Here is a 13,404-nt window from a genome sequence, read left to right as displayed (position 1 = left end):
GAGTATTATCTGTTTGAAGTTAAATCCTTTAACTTCTACATTGTCTGAAATGGCCAAAATGAGTTAGAGATGTGTTCTACTAGTACAGGAGGGCCCTCAATGTTCTTCTCTTGACTTAATTCAAATTATTGGTGATGGCATTAGAACTAGTGGCTTACAATGAAAGTAAAAATCATGCTGGTTCTGAAAACAGTCTCTAGCAGCTATATAAAGTATTAACTATTAATAGTATCTACTTTCTTTTGTTTGTAGATAAGGCAAATCCGATACTTACATAGAACAGCAGTGTGCAATTCCAGTGGAGGAGCCTTATTTGTGGTAAGTAATTTTCTACCTTACTAGAAGGGGTCCGTGTAAGAAGAGTTTGGCATATACTTTTTTAATCTGCCTAAAGGATTCTGATGAGCAGAACTTGTTATAGAAGCCTGCTGGAATTTATAAAGAAGTGTTTTTTTTCAGCAGAACTTTTTATTAAGAGTGGCGATGGAGTATCAAAAGGGTTTATTTGTTTATTTTAGGTTTTGGCCTGGTGTTTCTTGTATAGTGAAAACTCTAGTTTATTAATAGTAATGGTGATATTAGCAGCATTTGTATGTGATTGCAGATTAGACTGTTTAAATTTCATTATAAAATAGTTTTTGTTTTTGTAATTAAAGTTAATTGAGTTTGTAATTGAAGCTCATTAAAGTTTTTACAGGTGCAGTTTCTTGATTTCTAAAATTTGATGCAGAATTACCCTTAGGTCCAGGTCTAGCTCTGTTCACTAGCAGTTGAAAAGTGCAGTTCTTGTTGATATTATGTCATATAGCATGTTGCATAATGATTTATAATTGAGGCCATTAGGCATGATCATAATATGTATAAATAGTAATAGTGATTGCAAAAAAGAAGTGTCCTCAAATTTAAATGTGTAAAGCGGACGTGTTGTCTGCCTGCCTCTGAAGAGAAAATGAAGTGTCCCCGGGAGGTGTGTTCTGTCCCATTTTACTCTGTTCAGAAGTTTATCTAGTCTGCAATTCAACAGCTGAATAATTTGGCATTTTTCCAACATTTAGTAGAAATCAACACTTTACTAGAGAATTGACTGCTTTGTTGAAAGCAAGTGCTCAGTGTTTTTGGACAGATTTTTGTTGTTGCCTTTCTGCAGCTGTCTCTGTAGCTCTCCTCGTAAGATTAAGTTAATGGGATTACTGTACATGCTTCGTATACTTTTCCAGAAACCTGAGCAGTCATTGATGATTTATGGAGTGAGAGATGGTTTTTAAGAACTAGAGGAAACAGTGTAAGCTGACAACTTAGAAAACTTCACACTGCACTTGGTCGGTGAAGACAGGCAAAAGGTGTCTGTGCACCTTAAAGGATGTTGGTGTCTGGCATATGAGGCTAGATAGCTTTATAAATTCCTCCAGGCATTTTTCAAGATTTATGTAACTGCTTAAATTATTTGATGGAGGGAGGAGCCTGAAAATAGAGAAAGGGAAGTAGAAAAGAAATTGTGAGCTTTAGCTAGCTACTTGTGATATCAATCTGTTTTATTTGTTAGCATCATTCACTTCTTTTTATTTCACAACAGAATTTTTGCTAGGAAATTGTTTGGGGGGGATGTTTGATTTATGGTTTTTCTGTGGTTTTCTGGGGTTTTTTTTGTGTAAAATAAGGTAATATTTACTCTTCTATGACTTAAGAGGCTATGGAAAGAAGATAGTTGGGTGTCATTGTGTGTGCATGTAATTGTTTGCCCTAACTACAGTTAAAAACCTTCAGAGTAAATTTCAGATGTTACTGAACACAGCAAATTTCAAGGGAAACTTGCTGAGTCGAGCTGAAGGCATTATTTTAATCCAACACTAGGTGTTTGTATACAGTCAAAAAATGGGACATTTTTTCCCCAGGTTTCTGTAGGGGGAAAAAAAAACATTTTTAAAAGTCGCTGTTTTCTGGAATGTTACAAGCAGGTGAAGTGTCAAAGGTTGTTAAGAACTGCTTGTGGAGGAATAGTAGGCTTACCTGGGAGGACCTGTTGTGGTGGTCCTCTCTGTACGTCAGTCTACACATGAGTGTCTTGGTTTTGTTTTGCAAAGCATATTGATGCTTCTTGTTGCACTTTCCATATAGGAGATCTATATGTGAGAAAGACGAATGCATACAGTGTATTTGTTTTGTAACAGCAGGGGACACACTGGCAGGGGACCTGGTTGTCTTAAAATATAGAATTAAAAGGCAGTGCTGATTTGCATGCCCTTGTATCCCTTTGCAAACTTTTTTTTGTGCAAGCTTTTTCCTTACATGTTATTAGAAACAAACAGAAATAATAAAGCTACTGAAACTGATTTTTATTCTGAAACAGACAAGAAGAGAGTTTCTCAACCATTAAACTCAGTCTGGTGCTGTCACAGGCATCTAGATCACACTTCCAGAAAGTGTATATGAAGTTTAAAACCAGGTAGATTGTTTGCTCATAGTAATGTTAGAGAGCTGCTCCTAATCTGTCCTGTTTCTGATGGCCAGGGAAGGCTTGATCTCAAAGATACTTTTATTTACAATAGTTACCTTTCTTTCTTTAAACATGCCTTTTCTATGTTTGACTTCTACCTGTCTTTAGCCTTCTTAACAGTGAAAACTTACCTCTTCTACTTCGTGGTACTCAACACATGGACTGAACTTCCTTAACACATCGGCTGCGCTGATGTGGGCTTTGTCACAGGGCTGCACAGAGGTTCCATACAGAAGGCTAGAGAATTGCTATAATATAGTTTTAGTTACTTGTGAAGGTGGTCAGTGAAATACTTAGGTCTGAGAGCACTTCCACTGTTCTTAATTTAAGAGAGGTTTGTATCTTGAGTTCTGCTGGAATAGTGAATGTAGGGTACTTTCCCTTTGGAGGAGAAGTAATATATTTATTTTCTTTGCTGACTTGATATGGACTCTTCACAGGTTGCTCTGAACATCTTCTCCTCTGCAGACCACACAGTTCTCTTTTTGGTTTACAGTGTTTTGGACTGGTGTTTCTGACAGGACATGGGTCAAGTTTCAGGCCAATTTTTTTTGCAGTATACATGAAAGCTAAATCATTCTAGTTATTCTTTTGTAATTCTTCAGTGCTCCTTAATAATTCTTTGTGTCAAAAAAAGACAGATGTTTAGATTACTGAAAAAGAATAATAAAATGGCCCAGGTTGTGAGGTGAATGTTCAGCAGCCTTAGTACCTTCTGTGGGAGAGTACCATCATCTGTGGGGACAGTGTGGCCTAGGTAGGCCTTCACAGTGCAGTTATTCACACTTTTATTAGGTTAGGCTGAATGCTGCAGTACAAATGTGATACAGTCAAGCTCTGCATGGAATGAAGACATACTGTGTAACACTTGTGGAAACTGAGGAGCATGACAAGGGAATGGGGGGGGAATGTGAGCATAAGAGTTTCACATTGCTTTTCAACAAATTGCTGTAGTTGGTACAGACATAATTGTACTTGGTCTGTGTATGGAGGAAGCCTTAATATGTTGGTTTCTTTTTATGAGCATCTCTTATATGAAGGAAGGCTGAGAGCTGGGACTGTTAGAGAAGAGAAGGCTGGGGCAGGGGGGGATTTTATCAATGCCTATAAATACTTGAAGGGAGGGTGCAAAGAGGATGGGGCCAGTGTCTTTTTAGTGGTGCCTCATGACAGGGCCAGAGGGAGTGGCCTCAGAACATCAGGAAACACTTTTTTACTGTGAGGGTGGCTGAGCACTGGCACAGGTTGCCTGCAGAGGTTGTGGAGTCTCCCACTTTGGAGATACTCAGAAGCAGCCATCTGGACATTGTCCTGGGCAACCAGATCTGGGTGGCCTTGCTTGAGCAGGAGAGTTCAGCCCAGATGACCTCCAGAGGCCCCTTCCAACCTCCACTATTCTGTGACTTAACATAATATTCCTTCCAATAATGTGTCCTTAATTCTGATCTTGTTCTCCAGAATTTGTATCCGAAAAAACGCAGATATGCACCCATATCATTTAGGAGCAAATGAGCTCGTGTAAGTCTCAGATAAATGGTGCATCGTCAGACTAATGGAAGACTAGGGAGCATATGATTGACAAATTCCTAACAGCACAGTAGGCCTAGAACTCTGTTAGCTCTTTATGAAAACCACTACACTCTCCATAGCACAGAATTAGGTGAAGTCCATTTAGGAAAATGGAAAATGAAAAAAGTGACATCATCTTGTTTAGTGTTCACCTGTGCTGTAGCCTTTACAGCGTATTTCAGCGCCTTGCTCCACAGAACTGACTGGCAAACTGTAGCTTCAGATACTAAGGCCTTATTATTCCTCTTCGCATGTAGGGTATTTAAGGATATCAGTTTAGAGATGACAGGCTGAAAAGAACAGCTGTTCCATACAAAGAGGGAGATTTCAATAAATCAAATATGCTTATTTGCAAAAGAAATTGAGATCAAGTACAATTGTAACTGTATCAAATAGCTATGGAAGGCAAAATAGCCTGAAATAAAACAGGCATGCAGATTTGAGAAGGAAAAGTTAAGTTATGGAAATACCTATCATGAATCATGGATTTGATCTGTGCAGCTAAGACACAGAACAGGTCTGTAAAGGGAAAAAAAAATAAAAGTTGCACAGTATTTCCAACCAGTTTTTCCTCCATAAACCTCTTTTTGAGAACTTTCAGTAAAATTGGTGGAGAACCCTCACCAACACTACATATGAGGAGTCAAATCCTTTATCTGGAAGGGTCAGTCTAAAATAGTGGCAATTGTGTTCCTAAAGGCTGTTTTATGTTATCTTGTAGACCACACAATAAGCAGTAAAATTGTACTTAATAAAATATCAGTATGTTCAAAGGGAACTGGTTATTTTTCTGTAATTCCTGTTATTAGGGGAAAGTCATCCATGGTGGAGAAGTATATATTGACTGTAGTTTTATATTTGACTTGGAACTGTGGTAGGAGTACATGTGCTCAGATCGGTGGTGGTGGTAGTACTGTCTGCTCCAGGATATAGACAGGATAAGCAAAGGGAATCTCTTGCTAGACCAACAGATGTAATTGAAGTTCAGTATTTGGCCTTTTGATATTTCCATATTAAAATTTCTAAATCCAGGAATAGCTATGGACCATACATATTTTAAGTTCTGCACTGATGACAATCTTGCAGTATGTAAGTATCTTGCAATGTTAAGATTTTTCATTAAATCCTTCACTGCTTAATAAGAATGCCATGTGGAAATTGCAAAATCACCCAGGGTTACTTGAGTAAATTATCAAAGCAGAAGTCGGTGCAGTGGGTTTCTTCTGAAACTGCAAATTTTGTACAGGGAGTTTTTCTGGTGGATCAGGATTTTTGTCAGAACTAAGATTTTATTATAGGAAAATGTCACTTTCTTCAAGACTTCCACATTTGTGTTTTCTGAAAATAGAAGAACTAATATAAATTTGATGCTTTTTCTAGAAGACCACCTTAAAAATAATATGATAGAATACATTACTTTGGGAATATTAATTCAAAATTCTGCTTCTTCCATTCTGATTCAGAGTTGTATCTAAAATTAAAATGTTTAAATCCATTACAAATCAAAAGAATATGTTAATATGGGTTAATGTGTGTTTGAATGTGCAAACATTTTAGTTATGCAGCAAGCTTCTTGATGAATGTTAATGTTTTTATAGTTAGTCTCATGGGAAAAGAAAAAAAAATGGACCGTTGTTTTAGTCCCTTGTTGTTTATTAACATATTAACCAGGGGACTTTTAAATCTACCTGTGATGAGTTTGAACATAATTGTCAAATTGCATTTAAACAGTGTTTAAAAATAAGTATATTTTGATAACCATGTTCCTCAAGAAATTATTTTTGAATAGGAAATAACAGGAATAAGTAATTATTTTTAAGAGTTATGAAATAGGTACCAGTATTTTTCATCACTTTCACAAAGATATTTAATCATTTATGATTGAGTACTGTGAACTTTTTATCTGAAATGTATCGGTTTTATTCAAGCAGCTCAACTGTAACTGTCTAATGAGAAGATATTTTGCAACAGTACATCTGTCCTGAATAAACCATATTTTTACATATTTTATTTTTTTCCTGAAGCACAGAGATACTCCTGAAAATAATCCAGATACTCCATTTGAGTTCACACCTGAAAACCAAAAGGTATGCAAACAAAAAAAGCTAAATACACAGACTTTGTCTTTAGATCAGTACTGATTTTTTTTTCTGTTTCTCTTTAAAAAGCGAATAGAAGGAATCATAAACAGTTACCCGGGGGGACACAAGTCTGCAGCTGTCATGGCAGTTCTCGATTTGGCCCAAAGACAGCATGGATGGTTGCCCATATCAGCTATGAACAAGGTATTTAGTACTTAATTATCTTTCAAACATAACTTTACTGTTTTCTTTAAATATCTTACTAGAATATTAGTATTTGTTTATCAAAGTGTACCGATGTGGGAATTTACATGTGGCACAGAATTGTGAGAATTCCTTATGAGACTACACTTTAAAAAATAAAATGGAAAACTAATGCAGGGAACTTCAGGCTCTGTTGTTTATCATAATGTTAGCCCATTGATAGAAATTACAGACAGAACAAAACCAAAATTACATGAGCCCTATTTAGATAGGCTCTTTTTCCAGAATCGTCCTGGAAGTACGAACAGAAGCTTGAAAGATTTTGTTCGCTGCTGAATTTGGGGAGAGAAAAAAGATAATGATGGTGGTGTTTTTCTCCTCTCAGATTAGTGGCACTATACACGTTCCCAGGATTGTACTTAATCTCTAGGCCTGTAAAGACTTCTGCAAAGCAGTGTTAGTGTAGTATGTGTCATGGGTGTTTTATAATGCCTCACAGCAAGTACCCAGAAGACTTAACGAATTATTTATTCAAACTGTTTCAAAATAAGCAACTATACTGCTTCAAAGTGATAGGTTGCATGACAGTAATGAAATACCAAGAAATAAAAAACTCTGGTTTATATTCATATGAATAAATCTGTCGTATTTTATGTTACAATCTGGCATATCATTAAAGTGAAGTTTTAAATTCAATTGGGATATACTAAGTGAGGATTGTAAGCATTACCGAAATTACTGAAGGAGTTAAATGCATGCTTAGGGAAGGGCAAATTTCACCTTGTGCTCTTTCTACAGTGTACCATAAAGCCTTAAATTGCCATTAATACTCAATGGGAAAAGTATTTTTGTTTATTTAAGTTTTGGATTGATATTTTGTTTAAAATGATCTTAAGATTTTTTTTTTAAGTGAACAAATATTTTCCATGGTTTGTTATTTGCCTGCTATAGAGACTGGACCATAGAACAGTTACACTTTTGAAAGCAGAGCCAGTTCTCCACCTGTGCAGTTTGCCGGGGTCCAGGTTAATGAGGTCAGGGATACTTACACCAGAGCTGGCTCCATGGAGATCACGCTTCACTCCCACACTTACTAGCTGTGACACCAATCTGCAAGTGTAGCTGTGGCATTTCCAACACCAGCCCTGGCATGCCACAGAACCTGAGGCAGACCTGCTGTATCTGAATTAGGTGAGCGTAGTACCAACCTCTATGTATTCCCTTACCAGAAGGCTTATGTAGGTTAGTGTGGGCAGATTTGTATAAAAGTTTATTCATTCATACAGCAAAAGAGCAGAAGTGCAGTATGAGCTGGAGCTGACAATGAAAGCTGGAATCCAGCTGACTACTTGCATCTGCTTGTGTGTGATGCTAGCTGCTGGAGGGAATTGACCTGAGCTCCTCAGTGTGCTGATCCATGGCTTAGTGGAGTTTGTGCTTGAGCAGGGTGACTCCAGAGTAACTCAGGTGTCTTTTCTTGGCACTTGAATACAGCTGTGCTTTGATACCCTCCCTCTTATTTGTGTGTTACTGCAGATAGAGGACAGGTGACTTTATGGAACTGGTTTGTTAAACGCCTTTACTGATGCCCTATGAGAATTCAACATAGTCTGTTTTCCCCTTGTTACAGGTTGCTGAAATTCTAGAAATGCCTCCCATGAGAGTGTATGAAGTAGCAACCTTCTATACAATGTATAATCGCAAACCTGTTGGGAAATACCATATTCAGGTCTGCACGACAACGCCTTGCATGCTGCGAGACTCTGATAGTATTTTAGAAGCAATTAAGAAGAAACTTGGTATGACACAAATTTCTGTTATACTTTCTGTAATTATTTTTACCTTTGTTTAATGATATTGAAGGAAAAATTTGTTGTACCATGGAGACAGAGGAATAGTATTGAAAATACAGAGTGGAAACATTGGAAAATAGGCACTTAAACACTTCAGAGTTCAGATTTGGCATTTATTCTTCATTTTTATTAAAGATTTCAGTACAGTAGAACAGAAAAGGCCATTGTCTGGAGTACTATTTAGTGGTCTGCAAGTGGTTTTAAAGGCAATTTGCCAGGAAATGCATTATTCTAATATGACCCTTGGACTGAGAAAGTAACCTCTGTCCCATATACAGGAGAAGACTCTGAATGCTATGGCACTTTTTCATATGCAAAATAAGATTTTAAAGGTATATGCTATATGGAAGTTGTTTGTGAGGGTTTTTTTACTTAAGGTGATTAGAATCACAGAATGGTTTGGGTTGGAAGGGACCTTTAAAGATTATCTAGCTCCAACGCCTCTGCCATGGGCAGGGACACCTCCCACTAGTCCAGGTTGCTCAAAGCCTCATCCAGCCTGGCCTTGAACACCTCCAGGGATGGGGCATCCACAGCTTCCCTGGGCAACCTGTTCCAGTGCCTCACCACCCTCACAGTGAAAAATTTCTTCCTAATACATCATCTAAATCTCCCCTCTTTCAGCTTAAAGCTGTTACCCCTCATCCTATCACTACACTTCCTGATAAAGAGTGCCTCCTAATCTCTCCTGTGGGCCCCTTTTAAGTATTGGAAGGCTGCTATAAGGTCTCCTTGGAGCCTTCTCTTCTCCAGGCTGAACAACCCTGAATCTCTCAGCCTGTCCTCCTAGGGGAGGTGTGCCAGCCTTCTGACCATCTTCGTGGTGCTCCTCTGGACCTGCTCCTACAGGTCTGTGTCTTTCTTGTGCTGAAGGCTCCAGAGCTGAAGTTTAAGTATTGGAAGGCTGCTATAAGGTCTCCTTGGAGCCTTCTCTTCTCCAGGCTGAACAACCCTGAATCTCTCAGCCTGTCCTCCTAGGGGAGGTGTGCCAGCCTTCTGACCATCTTCGTGGTGCTCCTCTGGACCTGCTCCTACAGGTCTGTGTCTTTCTTGTGCTGAAGGCTCCAGAGCTGAAGACAGAACTCCAGGTGGGGTCTCACCAGAGCAGAGTAGAGGGAAAGAATCACCTCCCTTGACCTGCGGGTCACACTTGTTTTGATGCCGCCCAGCATACTGTTGGCTTTCTAGGCTGCAGGCACGTGTTGCCAGCTCATATTCAGTTTTTCATCCATCAGTACCTCCAAGTCCTTCTCTTCAGGTCTTCTCTCAATCCATTCTCTACCCAGCCTGTATTTGCACTTGGGCTTGCCCCAGCCTATGTGCAGGACCTTGCACTTGGCCTTGATGAACTTCAGAAGGTTTGCACAGGTGCACCTTTCTAGGCTGTTTAGGTCCCTCTGGATGGCAAACATGATGTTAATGTATCTTATGAATTCTCCATGGAGAAAGTCAGTTGAGAATGCTGCATCATATGAGATGTAAGGGAAGCTCATGGGTTTTGTGTGTGAGTGCATTTTTTTTTTTCTTCCTTGTTAGGGGATTATGGGGAGAGACAACTCTTCCCCTTCTATGGAGTTGCAAGCTGTGCTAACATCTCCTAAGAACCACTGTGATAACCACAGCTGCTTATTGTCTTGCATGTCATATATTCTGTTGTCTGAAAAAGGTGTATTTAGATGCAATTTTTCTTAGTTTGTTACTGCAAAGTAGCTTAATTTTAATTGAAACTCTTAGCTTGAGCAATCAAAGCATTAAGGATGATGGCGTTACTCTTACTGAGACACAGGTCTTAAGACATTTATTAGTTTTCTTCTCCACTTCTAATAACTATGGAGGAAAACTGCTTTTCACATTCTTCCTTCCATGGAGTATTTTGTTGAGATCAGACTGTCATTTTGGCTAGTCTGCCCTGTGAGGAAGGTCTGTATCTGTATCACTAGAACAATAATGTGTCATGGAAGCTAAGTATGTGTACAGAGTTGTTCAGGAAATAAGCCTGTGGGTATAAACTTGGAAGTTGTTTATGAATTTGTAACTAACAGTGTTAATGCTTGGATCTCCGTTAATTTGGGAATTTAACACTCAACATTGTATATTAACACATTTCATATCAGTACATGAAAGCTTTGTTTTCCCTATTTTTTCATTCTATTGTATTGATAACCAAAAATGTTCCTGAGTAGAGCTTTTCTGTTTCTTAGAACTGTCATTTCGTGTTACTTTTCAATAAATCATACCTGTCAACCTGTAAATGAGATCTCAGAAATGTATCCAAAGAGTGACTTCACAGTTTATTAGAATCTTTTGTTCAATTGCAACATTTTGGACTCATTTAAGAGGATTTAGCTATGCAAATGTTTTTAAGGCCAAAATACAAGTATTTAGATTACTATGGAGTACTTAAGACTCATGCTGTATTAATCCTGTCCTTGCTCAACTTAATATTCTGTATTGGTTTAGGGATAAAAGTTGGGGAAACAACACCTGATAAACTCTTCACACTGATAGAAGTGGAATGTTTAGGTGCTTGTGTAAATGCACCAATGGTACAAATAAATGACAATTACTATGTAAGTATTACATTCCCTTTTAAAAGATAAAACTTCTCTGCTAGGTTACCTTGTATTTTTGCTTGTTTTGGATTCTGAAGTTTTGCTCAGTTACTTCAAATTCCTATTGGCAGGGACAATTCATAACCTAGAGCGTCTCAATTTCTGGGCCTCCACCTAGAATATTTCATCCATATCAAAATGTATCCTTGTATCCTTTCAGTTACTGTCTTGATTTATACAAGTGGGATGATGCATTTTTGTGATAGTGGTCTGCCCTTCAATCTGGAATTTTTAAATAGGTATTTGATAAGCTTTTAAAAGCACTTGAAAGCAGTCCATGTTATATTTTGAACTTCTAGACTTCTGAATTATGGCTCACTGGCATGCCATCAGACCAAAGGAATTAATGTATTGACTGAATCCAACTTTTTAAAAAAACCTTACTTTTAAAATACTATATTTTGTTATCACAGCCTGATTAATTTTTCAAAACTGTTCTCTTGAATGGTTTTTTGTCACAGCTGACACCATTTGCAGTATGTGCAATGGCATGCGTATAGTGGATAGGCAGAGATACAGCTCACTAATATACCAAGGAAGCTGAAAACACAAACAGATGTTACAGATGACCTCCATGAAGATTGTTAATTTTAACATAATTTCTGCAACTAGATGTGAAACAATTTTAGCATTAAAATGACTGTACGCTTTTTAATTTTCCTTAAACCAGCATGTGTTTTAATGGACAGGATCAAAATTACCTATGCTAGGATCACACCTAACAGAGGCACTAATCTGATTAATTTTGAACAGTGCAATTAGTACAATTGCTGACACTTTGTTAATTATTTTTTTACAGGAAGATTTGACACCCAAAGATATTGAAGACATAATTGATGAGCTAAAGGCTGGCAAAGTTCCCAAACCTGGCCCAAGGTATGCTGTATTTATGTCTACTTGCCCGCTCCTCGAAGGCTGATCCTTTTGAGAAACTAAATTCCTGTTCCAGTGATTTGAGTTCACAACCTACAGCTAAAAAGCATTAATTAATTTACTGAACAGAATGGCATGCATGCCGTGCCCTTCTGTATGCTCAAAGCCAAAAAGAGCTGGAAGGAACCAAGTACAGAATTTTCATGTTCTTAATGACTGACTAGAGGAGCATGAAATGTGAAAACATCAGTTCTGATTTGGCTTAGTACCTAGTAGGTGAGTGATACCACCTGTTGGATTTTTTCCACTAGATCCTGTACATCAACAAATGCCTTTTGGTGGGGTTTTTTTTTTATTTCTGACAAAAACCAGAAAGATAATATGTTTGTGAAAGGGTTATTATTCCTGAGCTTTTCTTACCTATCATTTCCCATTGTTGTTAGCCTATCTACATATATATGTGAATAGAGGAATTAATTTGACTTGGGTGTGTCTCCTATTCTTATTTTTTCTACAGTTTTTTTTTTAAATACAAGAACAGTAATCTTAAAGCAGTTAAAGAATTTCCAAACCCAGGGAAGCATCTTTAACAAAAACATGACTGATACAATGGGATACTGCCTTTTGATATTACTGGGATCAACATCACTTTTGTCTGGCCAACCTATAAATGAATAGAAAACTAGTTGTCCTATCTTTCATTTCAGTTATGAAACTACTTGTCACTACTTGAATTTGGAATCCATTTGATTTAAGAGTAGCATCACACCTTTCTGAAGAATGAATAGTAAGAACAAAAGAAAAAATCAAAGTGGCTTCAGCCTTAAGTCAGATTTGTAACTATCTTCTGTCTAGTGATTGAACAGTATCTGTGATTATAACAATACCTGCAATGAATAAAACTGCTTTCATTTTTCAGGAGCGGACGTTTTTCTTGTGAGCCAGCTGGTGGCCTTACTTCTCTGACTGAACCACCCAAAGGACCAGGTTTTGGAGTTCGCGCTGACCTCTAAGGATTTTTGTAGTATAAGATGAACTGTCTGAAAATAATAAACTAACTTCAATCTCAGTAAAATGATGTATGATCTAGTACTTTAAAAAAAAAAAAATGAAGAAAGCAACAGCAATTTTAAGAAAACTGGTTCTGTAAAGTGACTCACTGAAAGAATCCACTTCTGATCACCTAGAGGTGAAAGTTGCGTATTTTCATCTGTCATTGAAAATTTTTTCAACTTGTTCTAAGGTTCTTTGAAGCAGCAACAAAACTGACTAAAAAACGAATCTGGCACATGCACAAGGAAACACACTGAAATGAGATTATCTGACAAAACTTCATTGCATGTTATTTTTAATTGCAATTTAAAAACAAACAAAAAACCCAGGAAAGACATTAGTGTAAAAAGGAAAAAAAAAACCAAACAACAAAATCCCCCAAAACCTGGTGGGTTCAGTAAGAAGTGGTGGTTCTTGAATCTAATTCTTCTTACCAGTGACCAGGAAAAAGTAAAAAGAAACAAAACAAAAAACCCACCCAAATTGCAGTATTCTACTAAAAGAATGAACAGGAACAAGAAACCATTTCCTGTACAAATTTATTCAATTCAGCCAATGTATACAATTGGGGGAAGACAGAATAAGCCAGAACAGTTTAATACATGGCTAAGTGTAATATATGAAAGTAGTTACTTGATTCACAGATCCTTCTGTGATGCTACTGC

The 13,404-nt window shown here is 37.5% G+C and overlaps 1 protein-coding gene across 1 annotated transcript; it reads left to right on the top strand.

The window, feature by feature from the left end:
* Positions 1 to 252: 252 nt before the first annotated feature.
* Positions 253 to 12,762, top strand: NDUFV2 (NADH dehydrogenase (ubiquinone) flavoprotein 2, 24kDa; the record flags this gene model as incomplete). The annotated part of the gene is made up of 7 exons (XM_010087659.1): positions 253 to 318; positions 6,088 to 6,150; positions 6,232 to 6,348; positions 7,979 to 8,147; positions 10,662 to 10,771; positions 11,613 to 11,689; positions 12,606 to 12,762. Coding segments are annotated over 7 exons (696 nt in total), but the record flags the coding sequence as incomplete, so codon positions are not given.
* Positions 12,763 to 13,404: the final 642 nt, after the last annotated feature.

Source organism: Pterocles gutturalis, unplaced genomic scaffold (genome assembly GCF_000699245.1).
Source record: "Pterocles gutturalis isolate BGI_N339 unplaced genomic scaffold, ASM69924v1 scaffold21096, whole genome shotgun sequence".
Lineage (NCBI taxonomy): Eukaryota > Metazoa > Chordata > Aves > Pterocliformes > Pteroclidae > Pterocles > Pterocles gutturalis.
Note: the sequence above shows the minus strand (reverse complement) of the source record. Positions and strands in the feature narration are given on the sequence as shown.